Source organism: Sus scrofa, chromosome 5 (assembly GCF_054392235.1).
Source record: "Sus scrofa isolate SSC_HxYL_T2T_F1_AM1 chromosome 5, Sscrofa_HxYL_maternal_Yorkshire_Landrace_v2.0, whole genome shotgun sequence".
Taxonomy (NCBI): domain Eukaryota; kingdom Metazoa; phylum Chordata; class Mammalia; order Artiodactyla; family Suidae; genus Sus; species Sus scrofa.
In genome coordinates, this window is record NC_139387.1 from 37,970,295 (window position 1) to 37,996,276 (window position 25,982).

Below are 25,982 nucleotides of genomic sequence, written 5' to 3' on the forward strand. Positions count from 1 at the left end.
TTACATGCATTTTTATGATTTCGTCTTACCTCCTTTGGCTTATTGGCTGTGGATCTTTGTTTTGCTAATTTAGTGATTGTTTTAGGGTTTATAGTATATATCTTTAACCCTGGTGATTAAATTAAAGATATATACCATAACATGTAGTATAAAATCTTTACAAGAGTATACCATTGACCCTTGGAAATGTGGGGTTAGGCTCACTGACCCCCATGCAGATGAAAATCTGCATATAACTTTACCGCCAGCCCTTTGTATGTGTGGTTCTGCATCCATGGATTCAACCAACTATAGATTGTGTGATACTGTAGCATGTATTTTTTTTTTTTTTGTCTTTTGTCTTTTTTTAGGGCTGTACCCATGGCATATGGAGGTTCCCAGGCTAGGGATCTAATCAGAGCTGCAGCTGCCAGCCTATGCCACAACCATAGCAACATGGGATCTGAGCCACGTTTGTGACCTACGTCACAGCTCATGGTAATGCCAGATCCTTAACCTGCTGAGTGAGGCCAGGGATTGAACCTTTGTCTTTGTGGATGCTAGTCAGATTCGTTTCTGCTGAGCCACGGTGGGAACTCCTTGTAGTATGTATTTATTGAAAAAAAAAAATCCATATAATGGACCATGTAGTTCAAACCCATGTTATTTAGGAGTCAACTATACTTCTTTTTTCCTCTGCTGATAAATTCTTTTTAGCTGTTGTATATCTTCAAAGGTCTTTTTTTCACCTTTGTTTTTGAAAGATATTTTCACTGGTAAAGAATTTTAGGTTGATAGTTTTTTTCTTTTAGTACTTTAAAGATGTTGCTCTAGTGTCTTCTGGCTTCCACTGTTTCTTGCAAGAAGTCAGCTGTTATCCTTGCATTTGTTTGCATGTGATATGATATTCCTCTTTATCATGAGCTGTAAGTGATTTGATTATCTTGTGCTTTAGTATAGTTTTCTTCAGGTGTCTTGATCTTGAAATTTGTTGAGCTTCTTGAATTTATAGGTTGTTTATTTTCATAGAAATTGGGAAAGTTTGGCCATTATTATTTTTTTGTCTTTTTGCCTTTTCTAGGGTGCTCCTGTGGCATATGGAGGTTCCCAGGTTAGAGGTCTAATCGGAGCTACAGCTGCCAGCCTACACCAGAGCCACAGCAACTTGGGATCCGAGCCACATCTGCAACCTACACCACAGCTCATGGCAACGCCAGATGCTTAACCCACTGAGCAAGGCCAGGGATCAAAGCCACAATCTCATGGTTCCTAGTTGGATTCGTTAACCCCTGAGCCACGACGGGAACTCCTGGCCATTGATTTTTTTTTTTTGTCTTTTTGTCTTTTTGCCTTTTCTAGGGTGCTCCTGTGGCATATGGAGGTTCCCAGGCTAGGGGTCTAATCGGAGCTGTAGCCACCAGCCTACGCCAGAGCCACAGCAACACGGGATCTGAACCGCGTCTGCGACCCACACCACAGCTCACGACAGCGCCGGATCCTTAACCCACTGAGCGAGGCCAGGGGTTGAACCCACAACTTCATGGTTCCTAGTCAGATTCGTTTACCACTGAGCCACGATGGGAACTCCAATTTTTAAAAAACATTTACATACCTCCTCCGTCTCTCCTCTCCTTTGGACGCCTATTACATGTACATTGGACTTCTTAAAGTTGCCCTGTAGCTCCCTGGTACTCTACTCATTTATTTTTTATATCTATTTTCCCTCAGTGTTTCATTGTGGATAATTTCTATTGTTGTGTCTTCAATGTCACTACTGGTTTTTTTCCTGCAGTATCTAATATATTAATATTATACAGTGTATTTTTATTACAAACATTGTTGTCTTTGGAGTTCCTGTCTTGGCGCAGGGGAAATGAGTCCAACCAGGAACCATGGGATTGTGGGTTTGATCCCTGGCCTCGCTCAGTGGGTCAGGGATCTGGCGTTGCCATGAGTGGTGGTGTAGCTTGCAGACGCAGCTTGGGTCTGGCGTTGCTGTGGCTCTGGTGTAGGCCGGCAGCAACAACTCCGATTGGACCCCTACCCTGGGAACCTCCATGTGCTGTTTTGGGTCTTTTAAATATTTCACTTGTTTTCTTTTTTCTTTCTTTTTTTTTTTTTTTTTTTTTTTTTTTTTTTTTTTTTGTCTTTTTGCCATTTCTTGGGCTGCTCCCGCAGCATATGGAGGTTCCCAGGCTAGGGGTCAAATCAGAGCTGTAGCCACTGGCCTACGCCAGAGCCACAGCAACGTGGGATCTGAGCTGCATCTTAGACCTAACCCACTGAGCAAGGGCAGGGATCGAACCCGCAACCTCATGGTTCCTAGTTGGACTCGTTAACCACTGCACCACGACGGGAACTCCCACTTATTTTCTTTAACACAACTGTACTGTCTTATAGCTTCTTGAACATATGAAATACAGTTAATAACATTTAATCCTTCTCTATTACACTTTCATCTCTTCAGTTGATAAGCAGGAACAAATCATAGGCTGCACCTTATTTCCCTTTCTGGAGGATCACTGTCTTTTTTGCCTGATGCCCAGTGTCTTAAAAATCATTTCATACATTTTTTTCCAGTTTTTAAATTATGTCAGGCAGGATGGTAAATATGATCCCTATTACTCTATCTTAATTGAGAGTGAAAGTTCTGTTTCTTTATTTGTATTGTTTGTTTGCTCTGTCCCATTCCAGTTAACCCCAGCACAGAAGTCTACACTTAACACACACACTTCACTAATTTTGAGCTTCATGAGGATTAGGATTACATGTGTTTTTGCTCATGTTTATATCTCTAGCACATAATGGGTTCTTAATACATTTTGTTGATTAAATTAATTTATACATGTGTATGCAGTTACACTGTTTTGTAAATAGACACACTTGCATAATATATAATATGCTGGTTGCTTGTCAGGTACCCCTGTGTTTTAGTGACAACTTAATAGAAGCTCATTTTTATTTGTTTAACACGTTAAAGTAGATGTTCCTAATTCACTGGCAGTTCTTTGTGAAATAATTTGGGGATCTGTGTTTCTTCTCTCATGGATCTTTGTAATCTTTTGGAGTTTTATTATCTGTATCTAACCAACGAGATGGAGGGAAAAGAAAAGTTGGAGAAAGCACACCTACTTGACTCAAAAGTGATACACATAATATTTACTCGCATTCCATTGGTGTGAACCCGTTTTGTGCTGTTACTTAGATGTGTATGCTAGGAAATATAGTCCTTGGTGGGGCAGCCACTTACCAGCAACAAATCCATCCTGTGGGTATGTGTAGGGGGAGCGACCCTGTGATTATTGATTTTCAGGTGCAGAGATGCCAAAGATGGTGATGTAGTGATTCTTCACTCGTTTGGCCTTCCACAGGACATTGATGGACAGCTTTTGGTGGACTCTTAAGGCAGAAGCTGAGTTTTAGTACATGTTTTTAAAAAATGTAGATTCCTGGAGTCTACTCCAGATTTTTTTGAAATAAAATTATTGTATTGAGGCTTGAGGATATGTATTTTCCACAAAACTGCCCTGTTCTTTCTTTTTCTTTTTAAATTGAAGTATAGTCGACTTACAACGTTACGTTAGGTTTTGGTGTACAGCACCCTATTGATTCTTATATTCACTAAAGTATAAGGTGTTACTTTCAACTTTTAATTATTCTTCCTTAAAAGGAAACAAAATGACTTAGAAAATAAAAATCCAGTGGAATAGCTTACAGCCAGAGAAGGTCATTCGAAAACACGTACTTGTAGCAAATCCATGTTTGGCATGGTCCTGCTACTCTTGAGGTGTTTACTAATTGGGGGGAAAAGACACGCATGCATGGCAGTGTTCCATTGATTCTGAATTGTACATTTTCCGTCACTTTAACATCTCTGAAATCAGTTTGAGTTTTGAAATTGCTCTCAGCTGGGCAGCAGTCATGACAGTTGTCATTTTCTGCTTGTCCTTGAACTTGGTTATGTAGCTATTCATGTTATTATTAACTCAGTTGAATCATGTGAATTGGGTGCTGTATTTGTTGCTCTTATTTACCAGGTGAAATATCTTCCAAAGGATCTCACTGTGATGTGACATCACAACAAAATGCAAGGTTGAAAAGAGTGACATATGATAAAAATCTGTGTCTCCATCAGTTTAAAAGAGTTCTTCCTATGAAGTAAAAAATGAAAATTCTAAGTTAAAAAAAAAGCCATTGGATCATAGTTTCATTGCCAGTATTTTTCTTTCTTGATGTATAAAGTGTTTATCTTAAAAATAATGTCTTACGTTTGATGAAATATACTTGGTCATAGAGTCCTGATATTCTGTTTTAAATATCTCTCAAATGTCTTTTCTCTGGTACTGTTACTCTTAAGTCTGTATTGCTTGCCTAAAATGTTGCAGTACTCAGCTGTTTTCCCTGTCTCCAGTGTTTTTGTTTTTACCTAGCCACACTGTTCCAATTATTGTTTAGCAATGCAGATCTGATTATCACTATGCTCTTTCAAAATCCTTCAGTGACTTCCTTGTTGCCTTTGAGATGATTTCCCCTTTTCTTTCGAGTAAGTCCTACTTTCTTAGCCAAGGCTTTTCAGGACTGGCATAAACCAGACTTTCTGGCATTATCTAACTGTATGGCATCTATCTCTCTTCCATCTTTAGCTACTGTAGAACACACTGTTTTAATTTTTCCTTTACATTTGACAAACTCCTACTTTTTCTAGTATGTACACACCACTAGTATAGCCATTATCAATTTTTTTTGTGGATCTGTTTAAAGATTTGCTACCCTCATTAGGCAATAGCTTTGTAAAAAGCATGGATTGGGCCTCATTCCTTTTCTGTTTCTGGCACCTAGATGCATTCACATGAAATCAATGTTTGTTGAAGGAGTGACTTTGAATTTTTTTTGGGGGGTGGGGTGCACACCCGTGACACATGGAAGCTCTCAGGCTGGGAGTGGAATCGGAGCCACAACTGCAGGCTTACGCCACAGCCACAGGGATACCAGATCCGAGCTGCAACCACGACCTACCCCACAGCTCACAGCAATGCCAGATCCCTGACTCACTGAATGAGGCCAGGGATTGAATCCTCATCCTCATGGATACTAGTCAGATTCCTTTCTACTGCGCCACAAAGGGAACTCCAGGAGTGAATTTTAAATAGCTGCTGTATTACAGCATAAGGTACTGATAATGGAAAGCACAAGTGACATTCTAAAAAATATTCACGGGAAATACAAATTTGATTTCATGTAGATGTATTGAATTGTACCTAGAAGCATTAAGATAAACTAGTCGGACATTTATGGTCAGTCCAGGCGGATGAGATCAGATTGGGAACTGAAACAAGAATGAATCAGACCATTTTAACTCTAGTTTTTCAGTATGGATGAAGGGCAGTAACTCTGAAAAGGGAAACTGAACACATGTTGTAGAGGATCTTTAGTGTCAAGATGACATTTATGATACTTGGTGTCGTAAATGATGATAGGGAGCTAATGTATATGTATTGCTCTAAGGGTTGGAAGCTTCTCAAGGGGACAGTATCTTATTTGGTTTTGTGTCCTGAGGTTTTGTTACTATAGTACCTAGCTAGCAGGAAATGTTGAATGAATTGACTTAGTTTTCATATATACTTAAAAAATTGTAAAATTTTAGAGTTTAGAAGAACCTAGTATTAAATTTTTGCATTTGTGGATTTATAACTTAATTCAGAGAGGATTGGTATCTTTATGATGACTTCTAGCAGAGAATATAATATAAGGAAAAAATTTCCTTTTTTGTTTTGGTCTACTTTTGTATTTTGTATTTGAGAATATTTTAAAGTTTCATTTTGTGTTGTTGTCTTTAACATTGTGAAGTTTCCTTTATCTTCTTTAATACTTTTGCTCTGCATTAGGCCTAGTCTGATATCATGATTGAGATCTTTATTTTGTTTTTATTTATATTTTTAGTATACTTCTGCCTATCCTTTTTTTTAAAAAAAATCTGTCTGAATCACTTCATTTTAGGTATGTCTATTGCATACAGTGTAGAGATGGGTTTTACTTTTTTTGCCAATCTGAAAATCATTTTCTTTTAATAAGTGAGTCACACACATTTATATTTCTTGGTAAGTATGCTGCATTTAGGCTTGTTTCTGTCACATAGTTTTCAAATGTCTACTCAGTGTATACAGATCTTTTTACTATGTGTCTGTTTTCTTTGTGCCCTCTTCCTTTTTTCCCTTTTTTGTATTTGAGGTTTGGTTTCCATTTTAGTTGTTACCTTGAATAAAAGAATTTCCCTTAGCCCTTTGAACATACTGACTTTGTTCCTTACCATAAGCAATGCTATAAAATATCTAGTAACTATTTGTTTCCTTCTCCTTTATCATTTAATTTTGGTTATGAGTATTAATGTTAATCTCCAGGGTGTTAAATATGTTTAGGTTTACACTAATTGATTTGTGAACCTCAAGTTCTCTTTATTCCCAATTAATATTTAAGGAATGAGTGAATTTAATTTCATCTTTCTCCTATGTTTGTTTGTTTGTTGCATGTTATCTTTACATTTCTAAAGCTTATAACATTTATGTAACTGTTTTGTCAGCTTTATTCCTATTTTTAAAAATAGACTTTTTAGAAGAGCAGTTTGAGGTTCACAGCAGAATTGAGAGACCCCGGAGTTCCCGTCGTGGCACAGTGGTTAATGAATCCGACTAGGAACCATGAGGTTGCGGGTTCGATCCCTGTCCTTGTTCAGTGGGTTAAGGATCCGGCGTTGCCGCGAGCTGTGGTGTAGGTCTCAGATGCGGCTCGGATCCCGCGTTGCTGTGGCTGTGGTGTAGGCCAGCGGCTACAGCTCCAATAGACCCCTAGCCTGGGAACCTCCATATGCCGCGGGAGCAGCCCAAGAAATGGCAAAAAGACAAAAAAACAAAAAAAAAAAAGAATTGAGAGACCCCTGTTCCCCACATCTGCACAGCCTTTCCCACTGTGAACATCTCGCCCCAGAATGGTACATTTGTTACACGTGGTGAACCTACATTGACATGTCATTATCCCCCATTTACTATTATTAGAGGTCATCCTTGGTGTTGTACTTTCTATGGTTTTGAGAAAAATCTAATGATATGTATCTATCATTGTAGTATCATATGGAATAGTTTCATTGTCCTAAAAATCCTCCATGCTCTACCTATTCATCCCTCCTGTCCCCCAGTCCCTGGCAGTCCCTGGTCTTTTTTACTGTTTCCATAATTTTCCCTTTTTTAGATTGTCATGTAGTTGGATTCATACAGTATGTAGCCTTTTCAGACTGGATTCTTTTATCTAGTCATGGATTTATTTTCCTTGATGTCTTTTCATAGCTTGATAGTTCATTTCCTCTTAGCACAAAGTAATAGTTTGTTGTTTGGATGTACCAGTTTATTCATTCCCATACTGAAGGATATTTGGCTGCTTCCAAATTTTGGCAGTTTTGAATGTATAAACATCTGTGTACAAGCTTTTGTGTGGATGTAAATTTTTAGCACCTTTTGGTAAATACCAAGGAGTATGATTGCTGGATCTTGTGGTAAGAGTATGTTTGGTTTTGTAAAAAAGCTGCTGAACTGTCTTCCAAAGTGGGCTCCGTGGTTTTGTATTCCCACCAGCAATGCATGAGAATTCCTGTTGCTTCCTGTCCTTGTCAGCATTTATTTTTGTCAGTGTTCTGGATTTTGGCCATTGTCTTAGTTTGCATTTCTCTGATGACATATTGTATGGAACATCTTTTTACATGCTAATTTTCCATTTGCATATCTTTGGTGAGGTGTCTGTTTAGATCTTTTGTACATTTTTTAAACAAATTGTTTTCTTAGTGTTGAGTTTTAAGAGTTCTTTGTATACTTTGGTTAATAGTCCATTATCAGATGTCTTCTGCATATATTTTCTCCCAGTCTGTGACTTGTCTTTTCATTCTTATGATATCTCCATCTTTTAGTTGTAGTTCTACAGTTAAATATATTTGCTTCTCATGACCAGCCCTTAATGTTAAAGCTTCTTCAAGATTTTTTTTCTTGCTGTGGGTGCGGCCCTATTTTTAGGGCCGATTTTTTTTTTCTTGATTGTCTGAAACTTACTCACTACATGGTTACTCAGGCAGGCTCATGGGGATGTATTTTCTAAAATCTTACAGGTTTATAACTTTTTCTTTTTAGGGCCACACCCATGACATATGGAGGTTCATGCTAGGGGTTGAATCGAAGCTATAGCTGCCAGCCTACACCACAGCCACAGCAATGCCACATCTGAGCCACGTCTGCAACATACACCACAGTTCACAGCAATGCCGGATCCTTAACCCATTGAGCAAGGCCAGGGATCAAACCTGCAACCTCATGGTTCCTATTCGGATTCATTTCGGACTGTGCCACAATGGGAACTCCTACAGGTTTATAACTCTTTGTCTCTGGTTTACACTTGAAGATAGTTTGGTCGGATTTAAAATCCTCAGCTCACAACTTTTTCCCTTGAGTATCTTAAAAATGTGAATGAATCCTTTGTTTTCTAGCATAAAATGCTACTGAAATTTGATACCTGATTTTCTTTCCCTTGTAGTTGACTTGGCTTGCCTTTGTGTTCAGCTTTTTTATTACAGTAACTTCGCATATGTTGTGTTTGTTTTTCATGTTTAAATGAATTAGATTTCCCATGGTTATTAGGATGAGGTTCCTGTGAAAGAGTAGGATAAACCAGGAGAGCTCTTCAAGTTTTACACTCCCTGGCTTTCCCTTCTGTTGTTGGTGGTGTAGCCACTTCTTCCTCTCAGAAGTAAGCCTTGTTCCAGGTTTTCTTGAGTGGTTCAAGATGGTGGTGTCAGGAGATCCTGAACCCACCTCCTCCTGTGGACACAGCAAACCTACAGGTACATGTGGAACAGTTCCCTCAGAGAAAAGACCTGAACACTAGTTGAACAGCTCCTCCACACAAAAGATAATGGGGCCACACTGAGGTGGGTAGGAGAGGCAGAGGTGCAGTCTCACCAGAAGTACCACCCCTGGGGTGGCTGACCCACAGTCAGTAGGGATCTCACAGTCACAGAGCTTCTTCCTGAGGAGCAAGGGGTTTGTGCCCCACATCAGAGACCTCAGCCCTTGGGACCTGCCCTGGAGAGACGAGCCCCCATAATGTCTGGCTTTGAAATCAGTGGGGCTCACATCCAGGAGACCCACACTGCTGTTGGGCTTGGTCTCAGAGTAAGTGAGTCTGTGTGGGAGCCTTTAGGAGTAGAATCTCAGTTCCCTAAGAAGGTCTCACCAAACCCAGGAGCAGGATGGATGAGTTGAGAACACAGTGAGAACTTCAACGAAGAGATAGAAAATATAAGACAGTACCAAACATTAAGTCACAGAGCCAAAGAATATAATAATAGAACTGAAAAATACTCTAGAGGGATTCAGCAAGAGGGTCGATGAAGAATGAATCAGTCATCTGGAAGACAGCACAATTCAACCCAAATAGAGCAGCAAAAAAAGAAAAAAGAGTGAAAAGTGAAGATAGCTTAAGGGATCTGTGGAACACTATTAAGGGGGAACAACATTCACATTACAGGGGTCCCAGAAGGAGAAGGGAGAGGGAGGTGGCAGAGAATACTTTGAAGAAATAATGGCAGAAAACTTTCCCAGCCTGGGGAAGGAAACTCAGTTCCAAAAATGATGGACTCAGAGAGACACACACCAAGACACATTATAATCAAAATGTCAAAGTTAAGGAGAATATTAAAATTAGCATGTGAAAAACAACTTGCTACATACAAGGGAATCCCCGAAAGACTGTGGCTGTCAGCAGATATTTCCATAGAAACTCTGCAGGCCAGAAGGGACTGGCATGATGTATTCAAAATGCTGAAAGGAAAAAACTTGTAACCAAGAATATTCTACCCAGGAAGTTCCCTTGTGACAGTCGGTTAAGGATCTAGCATTGCTGCAGCTGTGGTGCATGTTGCAAGTGAGGCTCATTTTCACTTCCTGGCCTGAGAACTTCCACATGCCATGGGCATAGACAAAACAAACAAACAAACAAAAAAATCAGCAAGATTATCATTCAGAACTGAAGGAAAGAGAGTGCTGAGGAAACCACCTAAATGTCTGTGGACAGGTCAGCAAATGAATGGATTAAGAAGATGTGGTACATATATACAGTGGAATACTACTTAACCATGAAAAAGAACGAAATCATGCCATTCACAGCAACATGGATGCAACTAGAGATTATCAAAATAAGTGAAGTAAGTCAGAAAGAGAAGGACAAATATGATATGATATCACTGATATGTGGAATGGACTGGTTGCCAAGGGAGTGGGGGGAAGAAGTGGGATAGACTGGGAATTTGGGGTTAATGTATGCAAACTATTACATTTAGAGTGGATAGACAGTCAGGTCCTACTGTATAGCATAGGGAGCTATATCAAATCTCCTGGGATAGACCATGGTGGAAGGTGATATATATAAAAATGTGTGTGCGTGTGTGTGTGTGTGTGTGTGTGTGTGTGTGCGCGCGCACACACGCGCGCGCGCGCATGCGCGCCTCACTCAGTGTGTATAATCACTTTGCTATATGGCAGAAATTGGCATCATTATAAATCAACTCTAATAAAAAAAAATTGAAGGAGAGATAAAGAGTGTTCCAAACAAGTAAAAACTAAACGAGTTCATCACCACTCTACCAGCCTTAAAAGAAATGTTAAGGGACTTCTTTAAGCTGAAAGAAAGGGTACTAATTAGTAACAACATCAACAACAGCAACAACAACACAAACCCCATGAAAGTAAAAGAAGGTTTCCTGCATTATCCCAGTGTCTCTGTAAGCTTTATAAACGTAGCATTACATCACATTTTTTTTGTGGTGATCTGTTTCCTTTGGAACCTTGGCACTTCTGAACCTTCTCTCTCTCCACCTCCGTTATTCCTCTCCTGTAATTTGATTTTATTTTCCAGGAGTTTTCCCTTTACAGTGGGGCTCTGTCCTTCTGGAAAGGTTTCTCTGCTGGATATTTTGAGATTCCTCAGAGTTTAGAGCTTCACTGTACTGTTTGCTGCGTCTGTACCTGCATAAGATTTTCACACCCAACTGCAACTTAGAGCCTGTGAAAACCTTTCCCTTTTCTCCATTTGTTCTCAGATTTTTTTTTCTCCCACTTTTTAACCAAAGGTAGAAACCTCTCCTTCTGGGACATTTGTGATGATTTGGGGGTTCTGAGGCTTTATAGAGTCTTTCTGTTGTCCCTTTCAGTTCCTGCTGCTCCCTTCCACACAACTGCTGATCTGTGGTCTGGGCACCCTAGCCACATTTTCTCATAGTCTAAGATGTGTGGGCATTCTCTTTTACCTCATTTTGTTGAACATGTGGTCATTGGGTTCTTCTGATATCCCAGGTGGTATATTTGGTTTTCAGCAGTTGTTGGGGTTTCAAAAACTATGCTGCCAGCACACAATTAACAGCACAACTAACCCTTATTTTATTAGTGTATTTGTGGCCAATATATAGGGAGCTTGGATTTTTTTTTTTAATCTATAAGTTTAAAAGTTTAGAGAAACAAAAAATTTCGTATTTTAACATCTTAAGGAATGTTTAGCATCTGTTATGACCTATTGAGAAGTTATCTATAAATACAGGATTTTTGTCATTAATATTATTCTTGATTTTAAATGCAAATACACATCATTTGCCTCTGGTTACAGTGTTAAATGGATATAGTCTCCTAATGGAAATTTTGGACTAATAGCAGTATGGTACATGAAGTTATTTATGTACTAACATGGTTATTTTATGAAAGAACATAAGAATTTAACATGTGAGTTAGAATTATTTATAATTTTGGATTTGCCTGATCATTTCCACATAGCAAGGGCTGAGTAAACACTTTCCGTGTGAATGTGGTAGAAGGGGCTGGTATTAATGTTTTGTAACTTTTATTAGTAAAGATTATATAGTCTGAATCTAACTTCAAATTTTGGAAATCAAAAATAAAATAATCAATTTCTCATAGGAACTGAAGTTAAAAGATGAAGAGTGTGAGAGGCTTTCTAAAGTACGAGATCAACTTGGACAGGAATTGGAGGAACTCACAGCTAGTCTGTTTGAGGTTGGTCTGTTTACATCTTGGCCAAGAGCAACGTCTTGATTTTTATATATTGATAAACTTGTTTTTTTGAGGGACTCTTAAAACAGATATGCTTCACTTCGTGCATATTTATAAATCCTCTAAAAAAATAAAAGCTTTAAGAAATGTAGAGTCTACAACTTAAAATGATGTGAAAAGAAAAAAAAATACCACGGGCTACTGGATTTTAAAATGCGTATGTGGAAAGAAGGAAGGTACATTTTAATTTTGCTTTTACCAACTATTTAGGGGCTGCTTTAGAGTAACTTGATATAATTTCATCACAAAGATGGCAAATTCTTGATAGAGGAGGATTTGAGGAAGGTGAGAAGGCACACACCTTTTTCTCCAGCCCGCCACAGGATAATGTCTACCCAGTTTGAGCAATGTTTCTCAAGAGGGATGCCAATTGACATTGTAGGACATTTAGCATTCTTGGAGTATTAAGGTTTTCCAAGAAACAGAACCAGTAGGATGTGTGTATGTACGTATGTATATATAATACATTTATATTTACTTTATAAACACACACACACATACAGAGAGACTTATGTAAGGCATTGACTTATAGGATTACAGAGCTTGACAAGTCCCAGGATGTGGAGGGTAAGTTGGTAGGCTGGAGACCCAGGAAGGGCTGATGTTTCAATCTGAGTCTGAAGGCAGAAAGAATTCTTTCTTAGTCTTCAGAGATGAGCCTTTTGGTTCTACATAGGCCTTCAGCTGCTTAGATGAGCCCCATCAACATTATGGAGGGTATTCTGTTTTACTCCGTTTGCCAAGTCATGTGTTAGTCTCCTCCAGAAACATCTTCACAGAAACATCTAGCATGTTTGACCAGAATATCTGGGCACCTGTGTCCCTGTCAAGTTGACACACAAAATTAACCATCACACTTGAATTAGCCCCCCAAATTCTAGTAATACTCCCTCATCATATTGACAATTTTTAAATATCCCTGAGGGATGGAGAGAGGATGTGATTTCCTTGCTAAGAACCACTGCTGTAGGGTGCCTCCTTTAGGTTATAAGACCTTTAGCCTTCAGAAGTTCCTTATCAAAAACATTGATGTGATACTAGGGTTACTAGTGTCATTAACACTTTACCAATATTTTCTTTTTTTCCCTAAAATTTTGTTCATAAAATCTTTAGTAAAATATTTTAGGGGAAATATTACTTTTTGTTATTTTTATATACACAGCATCTTTTTCAGTTTTAGGTATGGGTATTTGCATAGCTGTAATCCTAATATATTTTGTAATTTTTTTAAATAACATCTTTTCATGCTACTACATAGTATAATGATAATCATAAGTATATTCCACAGTTTTTTATCATTACAGGCAATATTGAGGTGGATATCTACAGACATGTGGGCTTTTTCCATGCCCCTTCTGCTCAACACCCTTTTGCCCTCTCCTCTGTCTTTTTTGGAGTCATTTTCTCTCAGGAACATTTAAAAATTATCTTTTTGTTGCTGTTGTTTAGTTAGCTAGTTATCAGAGGTGAGAGGAAGATAAATTTAAGGATGGAAATGGTGGGAAGTTAAAGATCTGGAAAAGGAGCTGTGTAATTTGTAATGTTTTTATATGTGGCAGGGGTACACAGGAACATAAGATTTTTCTTCCAATAATGTCTGCCTGGAAGAAAATTTCATAATGATATATGGATACTAGATAAGAAAGCAAATGTATTATGCTACCTATGCTAATTTTGATTGCCTACCTGCTTCCTGCCTGCCCTTCATTTCTTAGCCCTGCTTAGTTCTGCCCGTCTGCATTTAGACATGCATTTTGTTAGATAAAGTGGGAGAACAAAGAAACTTTTCCCTCTCTGTCTATAGCAGGATGTGAAGTACCTGAAATGCAGTTTGTGCAGTGAATGAAAAAGTTATCAAAAAATATAACTTTGGGGCCCTAACTTATCTCTGACCTTAAAATGGCTAATAGCCTTAACTGTGTAACTATGTATACTTTTGGGGAAAGAAACTACATTGATGAAAAATGAGTTCAGTGATGAAAGTTATATTCAAAGCAGTTAATTAAGAATTTAGGAAAAAAGTATGGAAAGTTTTCCAGTGGTCTCAGTTGTGCCTTCATGATCTCAGTTTACCATTGTCTTATGAGAAGATGTTTTTGCTTGCATTTAATATATACATGTATAGTTTTTTTTAAAGATTTAAAGATTATTCTGAATAAACTCAATTTGTGCCATTTTGGTAAACTTAACATGTAAACTCACTTTTTATTATGTATGGTGAATAATCTTGAATATAATTATACTTTGTATTTAGCAAAGTTGAGCCTTAAAAGTATCAAATACTTACAACTCTAAAGTTATGTATGTGTATATATATTTTTTCCTTCTAATATTTTAGATTTTTGAGATAATATATAGTGAAGTCAGTCAAAAAATGCTTTACCAGTTTGCATTCAACATGGAAATAAAAAATATGTAGTCTTAAAATCTTTTTAATGTTTTTCAGCCACTTTTAGTAAATGTCTGTGATATGCTTAGTTTTTCCTCAGCAATGCTATAAGGCACATGTAATACAAATTACTTTATCTGTGAAGAAAATAAGAAATAGAATAAGGAGCAATGCTGGGATTCCAACTCATGACCTTGATCTTGCTTTAAGTACTATGAAAGTCATAAATGGCACTTCCATTTGTCTCAAGTCACAGAGATACATTTGAGCTTGGACCTTAATTATGATTAAGATACCTAATACTGGAGGAGTTCCCGTCGTGGCGCAGTGGTTAACAAATCCAACTAGGAACCATGAGGTTGCGGGTTCGGTCCCTGCCCTTGCTCAGTGGGTTAACGATCCGGTGTTGCCATGAGCTGTGGTGTAGGTTGCAGACGCGGCTCGGATCCCGCGTTGCTGTGGCTCTGGTGTAGGCCAATGGCTACAGCTCCGATTGGACCCCTAGCCTGGGAACCTCCATATGCCGAGGGAGCGGCCCAAGAGATAGCAAAAAGACAAAAAAAAAAAGATACCTAATACTTATTGAGAGTTCTCTATGTACTGGGCATTGTTCTGAGAGCATATATACTTACTTCTATACATACATTAACACACATAATAATGAGATGCATTATAAAACACAAATTTTAAGAAGAGTGAAATAAGAAAATGCTTAAATTTTTAATAGTACAAAAATATTGTCACTAAAACATATCACATACGTGTATGTGTATTTTTTTAGGGGAGTGTGATTGAATATGTTATCTCACTTTTGAAATCTTGTTTTAAATTTATGATCCAGATGAAGGTCTGATCTAAATTCCATTTTTAAAATTAGGTGTAATGCTGCTGCTAACTCACAGATATACTTGGTCTGAAAGGAACAAATTTTTCTTTTCCTGTGATAAGTCATTATACTGAATTTTTAGTCTCATTGCCAGTTTTGTGAAGTTTTTTCCATAATATTGTCTAGTGAATTTTTGTCTCCTCTAATACCAGCAAATTGTTTTGCAAATTAATTAGAAGATGTTGAATAAACATTATTTTTTAAAAGGAGGGTTCATTTGGAGTTCCTGTTGTGGCACAGTGGTTAATGAATCAGACTAGGATCTATGAGGTTGTGGGTTCGATCCCTGGCCTTACTCAGTGGGTTGAGGATCCAGTGTTGCTGTGAGCTGCGGTGTAGGTTGCAGACGCAGCTCTGATCCCGCGTTGCTCTGGCGTAGGCCGGTGGCTACAGCTCCGATTAGACCCCTAGCCTGGGAACCTCCATGTGCCGCGGGAGCGGTCCTAGAAAAGGCAAAAAAAAAAAGGATTCATTTGAATCACTGCTAGCCAGATAGGAAAAAAAATTCTGTTTTCAAAGTGTAAATGTATCAATATGAATGTATAGATCAGGGTCTGCAAACTACAGCCTACAGGGCAAAACTGGCCTGTATCTACCTTTGCACAACCTGATGCACCAAGATTAGTTTTTACATTTTCAGATGGTAAGAGGATATATAAAAAAAAAAAAAGAGGAATGTTTTGTGACATGAAAACTATATGAAATTCATATTTTAGTACCTATGAATTTTTATTGGAATGGCTACACGCATTGGTTTATTATTATCTGTGACTGCTTTCATACTGCAGCAACAGAGTTGAGTAGTTGCAAGAGAGACCCTATGGCTTACAAAGCCCAAATTGCTTATTGTCTGGCCTTTTTAGTAAGTTTGCTGATTTCTGGTATAGGTGATATGTATATTATTTTTTATTTTAGGAATGACAGTGATACAAGGTTTCAAACTTTTTTTGAATATACACTTTGATGTTTCTTGTCAGTTTGCAAAATCCTATGAGTTATTTTAAATACTACTTCTAACTCATTCTTGCTCTTTTTTCTTTCCTTTTGGGGCTCCAGTATGTTATACTTTTTCACTGTATGCGTTACATCTTTAGGGGAAAAGTCACCTCAAATCCTAGCTCACTTTCCCAGGTGTACCTCTTCTCCTGGATCTTGGTCCCCTGATTCTTCACTATTTTGTTATCCCTCTAATGCCTTTACATACATTTTAAAAAATGTGTTCACGTTTTAAAAATTATTTTCCATGGGAAGTTTGTTCCAAGTTATATAGTTCACATTAATGAAAGCCAAGTCCACTTCAAAACATTTAAACAAATATTCTCTTCATAGCACAAGCTACTTCTGCATTTATAGTTAAAATGTCATTTATCTTGAAAGGTCAGATTATTATTATTATTAAATAATAATAATATATTTATTATTTTTAAAGTATCTGTCAAGTAGTGTTTTATTGACAGCCACTTATCACAGAAAAATTCAACAAATCTGAAACATTTGTTATTTTAAAAAGAATGCTTCTCTCATTGTTAAATTTGATAGCTCCTATAGACTTCAGACACAAGATAATCAGCGTAATTGTGCATGGAATATTTTCACAGTTGATCTCATCTCATTATATAGCACTGGTAGTAAAGCTTCTCTTATTTAAAATAATCTGTTGGGGGTTCCCTTCTTGGCTCAGCAGTTAACCAACCCGACTAGGATCCACGAGGATATGGGTTCGATCCTTGGCCTCTCTCAGTGGGTTAAAGATCAGCATTGCCGTGGGCTGTGGTGTAGGTCTCAGATGCAGCTCGGATCCTGTGTTGCTGTGGCTGTGGTGTAGGCCAGTAGTTGTAGCTCCAGTTAGACCCATAGCCTGGGAACTTCCATATGCCTCGGGTGCAGCCCTAAAAAGCCAAAAAAAAAAAAATTGTAAATTCACATTCATGGGCACATACATTCAGAGTACTGCAATTCATTACAGTACTCTGAGAGCAAATGAACAAATGGGAGCGACACTGAGGAACTCTGGTGTGGAGAACTTCCACTCTCCACTGAACAGTCGACAGACCTAGTGAGTGTGCCATTGTCAAACCGCTAAATATCTGAGGGAGTTCCCTGATGGTCTAAGTTGTTAGAATTTGGCACTTTCACTGCTGTAGCCAGGGTGCAGTCCCTAATCTGGGAACCTCAGTTCCATATTCCATATCAAGCCTTTGCACACCAGAGCCAATAAAAAAATTTAAAAAATTTTGAGGCTAATTTCCTTCCTTTCTCCTTCCCTCACTCAGAAACTGTAAATTGAAGTTCTAATATAAAAATATATGTTCTTAAACTTGGGGGATTATCTTGAGCACCCTGTATTCTGTTCTAGTCTGTTCTAGTCCTTTTTTTTTTTGGTCTTTTTGGGGCCGCACCCACGGCTTGTGGAGGTTCCGAATCAGAGGGGTCGAATCAGAGCTGTAGCTGCTGGCCCATGCCGCAGCCACAGCAATGCTGGATCGCAGCCACATCTGTGACCTTTACCACAGCTAATGACAATGCCAGATCCTTAACCGACTGAGAAAGGCTGGGGATCAAACCTTCGGGGGATCAAACCTTCGTCCTCATGGATGCTAGTCAGATCCGTTTCTGCTAAGCCACCATGGGAACTCCTGTTCTAGTCCATTCTTAATCTTTATAGGGACTGTTCCATACAGCCGAGTAATCTTTCTAAAATACAGATACGATTATGTCACTCTTTTCCTTAAAAAACTGAAAGGCTTTGTATTGGATTTAGAATAAAATCCAGAATTTTTACTCAGGTATTTTATTTGATTATTAGAATGTAGGAATTCCTGCTGTGGTACGGCAGCTTAAGGATCTGGCATTGTCTCTCTAGTGGCATGGTTTTGATCCCTGGCCTGGCAAAGTAGATTAAGGATCTGGTGTTGCCAGAGCTGCAGCTCAGATTCGATCCTTGACCTGGGAACTTCCTTATGCCATGGGTACAGCTGGAAAAGACAAAAAAGAAAAGGAAATCGGAATGTTAGCTCCTTTTCCCAGTGTATCACCAGCACCTGGAACAGTACCTCACGAAGAGGTACTGAATTAATGTTTGGTGACTTCAGTCATGAATTAATGAATTAATGTTTGATGAATAGAGGAGAATACCCAGAGTTTCATATTTGTGATACTTAAAAATTCAGGTCTTATTAAAAGGTAAACTCTGATTTGCTTTTTTAGATTGCACAGAATCGTCGCTTAATATCATTTTGTGAATATTGGAAGCTGTAAGGCTTCTTAACTGTCCTAACACTGCAGCATTATTGATGTGTTAACATTTTTACTTGTCCCTTCTGTATATCTTTGCTGTAAGTAATAACATGAATACATATGTGGTGAACAAATTATAAAAACCTAAGTGCAAAGTTGAATTTGACATGAGGGTCCTGTGTTGTCTTTCATCACATATGTGGTTTGTACCCGAGCATCAATCATGATGATAATACTCAACCTGGCTGCCTCTGTGGTAATAGGTACTAAAAGAAGGTACCTATTCCTCATTCCTAATAGTTGGTTTGTCTGATGACAACTGCTATTTCAGTAGTTGATAATGAATACTTAATTTTAGGCAGAATTTTGTTAATATATCTTTGCCTCAATCATAGATACCTGTTTAAGAGTTTTGAAAACAAATGCTAAATACTTTGTTTCCAAAATTTGAGATGTTAACTTTTTCAGGAAGCTCATAAGATGGTCAGAGAAGCAAATATCAAGCAGGCAACAGCAGAAAAACAGCTGAAAGAAGCACAAGGAAAAGTAAGTTTTTGCTCCCGTTAGTAGTATAAAATGTAAAGATACTAGTGGTTATTGCTTTAAAAATACTTAACTTTTATTGAATTTGTGCTGATTATGAAAGCAGTGCTTGTTTTAGAAGATTTTTTAAACTATAGGAAACTATAAAGAAGAAAATAGCCACTACTAGATGTAATTAATAGTGAACATTGAGTGTCCATTTATATTAGAGGCAAATGAACATCAGTTGTCCATTTATATTAGAGGCAAATATTCAAATGATTTTGAATCACATGTATTATCAAAAGGGTTATGTAATCACATTTTGAAGTTAATGTTTATTTTCCTAACTCACTAAAAAAAAGCCATCAAAATGTTGTTAGGTTTTACTAACTGCAGCTAATCATAAGCTAGTTTTTAATATATTTTGGAGATGTTAAAAATTCACTTTAAGTGCAATGTTAGACATTTTGATAATTTTAAAAATTTCACCTGACACGTGAGTATCAGCTAAATCCAAACCATATGGAAACATTAAAAAAGTTGGTTTTACTTTCATTACTCCATAGGAAGTACAAATTAAACTAATATTTCATCTTTGAAAGGGAAGTGTTTTGACCAAATTACTAACATTTAGCTGCATCTATCATAAACGTATTTAGCGTATGTGATTATGTTGATTTTTTTCCCCAAGATTGATGTACTTCAAGCTGAAGTGGCTGCATTGAAGACACTTGTATTGTCCAGTTCTCCGACATCACCTACACAAGAGCCTCTGCCAGGTGGAAAGACACATTTTAAAAAGGGTCATACACGAAATAAAAGTACAAGCAGTGCTATGAGTGGCAGTCATCAGGACCTCAGTGTGATACAGCCAATTGTAAAAGACTGCAAAGAGGTAACTCGTCCAGGACTGTCCCCTCTGACTCTGTTGATACTTATTAATTCTCATCACTGAGATGTCAGTTATAATTTCTGTCAGCAAAATATGTAGTACAAAATATTCAATATTAAGATGGGGGAGGCTTTATCTAGAGCTGGCTGCTTTCAGGGATTCTTCAGTTCCCTTCTCTACCTGGCTGACCATGGAGTACCTGCTGGAAACTTGGTAAGTTTCTTAATCTCGGTATTTCTTGTAGGGAGCAAACTGTTGTGTGTTGGATGAAGGAGAGTGGGTGGCTTTCATGGTCTGGCTAGACAAAATTTATTGTTAGAGTGCTCTAGCAAAGTATGAATATAAGAAATGTGTGAAAATATTTAGGTGATTTTCTTAAAGAACAGCACATTCCAGAGGCAGAATTTTATATTGGTAAGGTAGTCCTAGAGTTAATTCAGATAATGAAGAACAAACAATAGAATTAATGATAGCCTTATCCTTTTAGCGGTATGTTATAAAGATAACTGAGATAATGTAGAAATATTTTGAGCAGTTTTGAGTAATAATTGTTAAAACTGTGTAATATTTTTTACTTAAATACAATGAAAAAGTATTTCCAAGGAAATTGATCAGTAATTTATGGAGCAGCTCTCTCCCATTTTTTTCTTAAAAACTGTATTTTACATTGTTGAGTTCAAGGTCATCATTAATCTTTATGAAGCTGTGTGTGTTTGTTCAGATTTTTTTTGCGTGAAAGCAAGGAGTTTATTAAACTGAACAACCAAGGTTAGGTTACCTCTTTTAGTTGAATTGTATTTTGTTTAGTTATTAACGGAAGAGATGATAGTGAGGGAGCAGTTCAATATTTGGTCAAAGATGAATGTGACAAAATCTGAAATTCACAGTGGTCTCTTTTAAATATTAAAGAACGCTTTTAGTCATAACTTTTAATTCTGATTTCTTTCAATTTAAGTAGCACTTTTAATTGCTTGATAAAGCTTACATATTTGCTGTGGTTTCTCAGTGTAATCATGTACCTTTCCCCCCTGTTGTTTATGCTAAGAAAATTTAAGTGTTTTCTCATGCTACATTTTAAAGTTTTGTTTTTAGTTTATGAAATTTCCTTAAAATATGAATAGGCAGCATGTAATTTTTTTGCTTTCGAGATATGTCCTGTAATCTAATACTTTGTGAAAAACTTGTCAAAAGGTTTCCTTAGACAAAGGAAACACTTAAATTTGTGTAAGTCTTAGAAAAAGATACCACAATTGGAAAGAAAACGAAACATGTCCATGTTTCTACAGAAAATGTGCTAGGGGCATTCAGTCAATGCATTTGCAGCTTATCTTCTGAAAGCATTTAAAACACACGTGTGCATGCACAGACACACAAGTAGGCAAGGCTTTGAGGTTAAGTCACTCAGATGTGAACTTTTACTGGTTTCTTGCTCTGTAACCTTGGTCAAGTTATTTTCTCTCTAAACCCTTGTTTCCTTATCTATAAATGGGGACTATAATATTTATCTTGCTCAACTTTGAGGATTAATGTTTGTGAAGCGCTTGCCATAGTCCCTGACACAGAGTCAGCTCTTAATAAATAGTTTAAATTACTGCCTTTTAACTAGAATCATTTCTTGGAACACTTTGGGCCTTATATCCATCAAAGGGTAGACTTTACAAAGAGTGAATTTGAAAATGTAAGTATTACTTACCTGCTAATATTGTTATCCTTCTGCCTTTAGCTTTGATTCAAGGAATTTATGGATTGGGATGAAAAAATTCACATTGAGATTGCCGTTGTACACCTTAGAGGAAGGTCTATAGGAAAGCTGGGATACAGTCAGGCTTTTGTTACTTTCACGTAGACTACGTGCACATCCGATTGAGCTGTCCTAGAGGCCATGGCTGCAGTCAGTGCTCCACTAATAGTGTATCCAGTGCTTGAGGACAACAGTGGCTTAGAGCTGCCAGAGGGTGAGGGACGCTACTCTGTGTTTGGGTGGCTGGGGGTGGGTGTAGCTTCATATGTGGACAGGTAGTACTGAGCTGAGCTGAGGGAATCTGTGGAGAAGTTTACTTGGGAAAATTTATTAAGTTGGGTAAGAAGAGAAGGGACAACTGGAAGAGTGAATAGGAAAGCGGGTGCCAGCCTCGATTATTGTTGACAGTCAGATGGTAGGTACTGGAGGCTGAAATGCCAAAAAATGTCTGAATAAATGTTATATTTTTAGATAGTCAATCTAGAAGGCTGTATGTGTGCTACTTTTAGTCTTGCTGCTTATACAATAAACATTTTGGAAAATTCTTTTGGAAATGCCTTCAGGTAATAGTAGAACAATTGGTGTCACTTTTGATCCCAAACTAGCTTTCACAATTTAGTGAATCTCCATTTATTCAAACACTTTTATTAACTTGGCTTCCAAATTACTTTTTGATTATTTTCAAAAGAGACTTAATCTTATGCATATATTTAGAACAGTGTGCACTTTTGTCTTAAGAGCAGCTCCAACATTATTATTATATTTTTTGGTGGTGTGGATAATGGTAGTATCTTGGACACCATAGTGGATACATTGAAAAGGGACAGCTAGACATTTGGGAGATTGGATCGTTTTTTTTGGTTTTTTTTTTTGTCTTTTTGTCTTTTTGCCATTTCTTGGGCCGCTCCCGCGGCATATGGAGGTTCCCAGGCTGGGGGTCAAGTCGGAGCTGTAGCTGCCAGCCTACACCAGAGCCACAGCAACGCAGGATCCGAGCCGCGTCTGCGCCCTACACCACAGCTCACGGCAACGCCAGATCGTTAACCCACTGAGCAAGGGCAGGGATCAAACCGGCAACCTCATGGTTCCTAGTTGGATTCGTTAACCACTGCGCCACGACAGGAACTCCTGGATTGTTTTTTAAAAAGAAAAATCACTGCAATGGAATATTTCTCAGCCTTAAAAAAGAATGAAATATTGTCATTTGTAGCAGCATGAATGGACCTAGAGATTATCATATTAAGAGAAGACAGAGAAAGACAAATACTGTATATCACTTACATGTGAAATCAGTAATGCAAATGACTTTACTTACAAAGCAGAAACAGACTCATGGACATCGAAGACAAATTTCTGGCTACCAAAGGGGGAGAGGCCAGGGAGGGATAATGTAGGAGTATGGGCTTAACAGACAACCTCTACTATGCATAAAGTAAACAAAAGGACCCTCTGTACAGCACAGGGAACTTGTGCTAAGAATTCAGTATCTTGTAATAACCTATAATGGAAAAGAATAGGAAAATGTACATTATAACTGAACCACTTTGCTGTACACCTGAAACTAATGCAATATTTTAAATCAACTATACGTCAATTAAAGAAAAAAATTGCTACCATGTGTTATAACTAATCGACAATGGTTCAGTAATTATTTTAAAGAGTATATCTTTTTCGGGAATATTTAAGTTTTGGTTTTATAAAGTGGTTTTATGTTTGTACTTTGAAAAAAGTTATTTTGTGTTTTCTTTTGGTTTGTTAGGCTGACTTATCTCTGTATAATGAATTCAGATCTTGGAAGGATGAGCCCACAATGGACAGAACATGTCCTTTCTTAGATAAAATCTATCAAGAAGATATCTTTCCATGTTTAACCTTCTCAAAAAGTGAGGTAATTTAAAAAAAATTTAATAGAAATGCATTAGAGTTGTATTTATACCTTTTACTAAGTCGTCACATATTTTAATATCTCTTACATAAATAACTTAGAAAATGTCACATTTTATCATTTTCTCCATTCTCCATTAGGATCGTAGTAATTTCTTGGCATTCACTTACTGAACCTGTTCCTTATTTCAGCAGAGGATCATTCACACTGCAGTGTGTATTGCATTGGAGTCAAGTATTAAATATGTATGGGAATAGGGCTTATTTCTTAATTTTTAGTCTAACGTTCAGTGTAAGGGAAGTTCTGTACACTCTAAGGTTGGGTTTATCTGTATGTGATTAAAAAATCGTATTTAGTTCCTTCATCTTTAAAACAGGAAAAAAAAAAATGCCTTCCTTGTCTATGTCATGGAGTTGTCAAGAAGGTAAAATGAATTAAATAGATACAAGAACTTTTAAAAAATACCACAAGGCACTATACAGACATGTAAGGTCATTAATTTGTTCTTATATATGGAAGGTTTGTATACACATATCCTGTCAATCAATATTTAAGGTTAATCTGAAGGTTGTCTTCAGAGAATTTAATTATAACACTGCTTGTAAGGAGAAGTTATAATGAACAGTAAAATGCTTTTGGTATGTAGATATATAATAGTCATTGTGGCCCTGGGCCTGGTTTTATGTGGGCTGTGCAGTATGAGGGGTCTTGCCAGAATGAGATAGTTTGCCGATTTCATCAATTGTTTATCAGTTATTACCATCTCCACTGGGTATTTAATATTTGATAACTCAGTTGTTTCTTTTGTAGATGCTTGTGTACATAAATACAAGGTCAGAAAATATATAGCTATAATTAGCATATATTGCTTTGTTATGAATGACCAGTATTAAGAAATAATGCATAAATTTAGCAAAATAAAGCATTAGGATATTCATTTTGAAATGGCATACATAGTAGATATGGATTGTGGGTAAGGGGTGGTCTGGGAATTAATGTCTTTAATCTCCTTATAGATAATGGGAAAAGTTATTTAGCTATAACTGAATTGCCTTTCATAACAATGTTTGAATTCTAAAAGAATTCAAGCCAAGATTATGTGGTTTCTTTCTTTTTTGCTCGCTAAGGCAAATCTAGTGGAACTTGGGGAAAAAATAATTTTTAAAATCAGTTTACTGTAGAATTTTGTATTTTTCTGCCAGCATAGCATCTAATACTTTTTTGTTTTTTGAAAGTTGGCTTCAGCTGTTCTGGAGGCTGTGGAAAACAATACGCTAAGCATTGAACCTGTGGGATTGCAACCTGTTCGATTTGTGAAAGCGTCTGCAGTCGAATGTGGAGGACCAAAGTATGTTTTTAAAACCATGTCTTATGGAAGATACTGAGTTTTTAAAATGTTATGTGTTGTAGTTATTTAATTTTTTTCTAGTTTTAAATGTGGTTAAATCTCGTCACTTTTCTGTTTAGAATCTGTTTAGTCCAAAGACCAATCTCTAGGCAGCATGGGGATTTCAAATCTAGCATCAGTGGAGAGCTACGAACATATATGTGTGTATTAGAAACTTTTTTCTTTTTATGGTTACACCTGTGGCACATGGAAATTCTCAGGCCAGGGTTTGAATTGGAGTTGCAGCTAAGGCCATGGCAACATCAGATCCAAACCACATCTGATCTCCACTGCAGCTTATGGCAATGTCTGGGCCTTAACCCACTGAGCCACAGCAGGAACTCCTAGAAACTTTTTTAAAAATTTTATTTATTTATTGGCTGCACCATGGCTTGCAGAAGTTCCCAGGCCAGGTATCAGACTCAAGCCACAGCAGTAACCTGAGCCACAGCAGTGACAATGCTGAATCCTCAATCACTAGGCCATCAGAGAACTCCAGAAACTTTTTTTAAAACCATATATTTTAATCTATTAGTTGATTATGAAATCTCTATTGGGTAAGCAGAATGTTTGTTCATTACATGCATAGTTATGTTTTCTGGGCTTTTGTGTAAACTATTTCTTCTTGGGGGTGGCCATCAAAAATAGCTTGAGAAGACAGTGAATTAGACCAAGTCTTATTAAGCATGAAAACAAGGGACCAAAAGACTTGGTTAGTCTGCTCCTTTAATACTCTCATTATAAAGCTTTCTCACTTTGGTAAATAAAAGTCTTCATCTTCCAGATGAGACATAGTTGGCAGTTGTGTACCTTCAGAAGGCAACTCCCAGATTTCATAGCAGGACAGGCTTTTTTCCACCCAGTCCTGGGAGGAGGAAAGATGGAAACCCACAGTACATCAAACCTTTG

The 25,982-nt window shown here is 37.4% G+C and overlaps 1 protein-coding gene across 21 annotated transcripts in view; it reads left to right on the forward strand.

Annotated features, from left to right (window-relative positions):
- RAB3IP (RAB3A interacting protein) overlaps positions 1 to 25,982 on the forward strand; it is a 50,682-nt gene that overhangs the window by 18,826 nt on the left and 5,874 nt on the right. For 6 of the 21 annotated variants that reach the window (XM_013997721.3, XM_021091984.2, XM_021091980.2 and 3 more), the window contains 5 exons: positions 11,979 to 12,074; positions 19,112 to 19,189; positions 19,860 to 20,063; positions 23,561 to 23,689; positions 24,922 to 25,034. In XM_013997721.3, coding sequence (XP_013853175.3) covers positions 11,979 to 12,074; positions 19,112 to 19,189; positions 19,860 to 20,063; positions 23,561 to 23,689; positions 24,922 to 25,034 — 620 coding nt within the window. Of the gene's footprint in view, positions 1 to 11,978; positions 12,075 to 19,111; positions 19,190 to 19,859; positions 20,064 to 20,216; positions 20,274 to 21,783; positions 22,016 to 23,560; positions 23,690 to 24,921; positions 25,035 to 25,982 lie in introns of those variants that run through there. The other 15 variants (XM_021091977.2, XM_084956326.1, XM_021091979.2 and 12 more) reach the window with 6 other exon arrangements.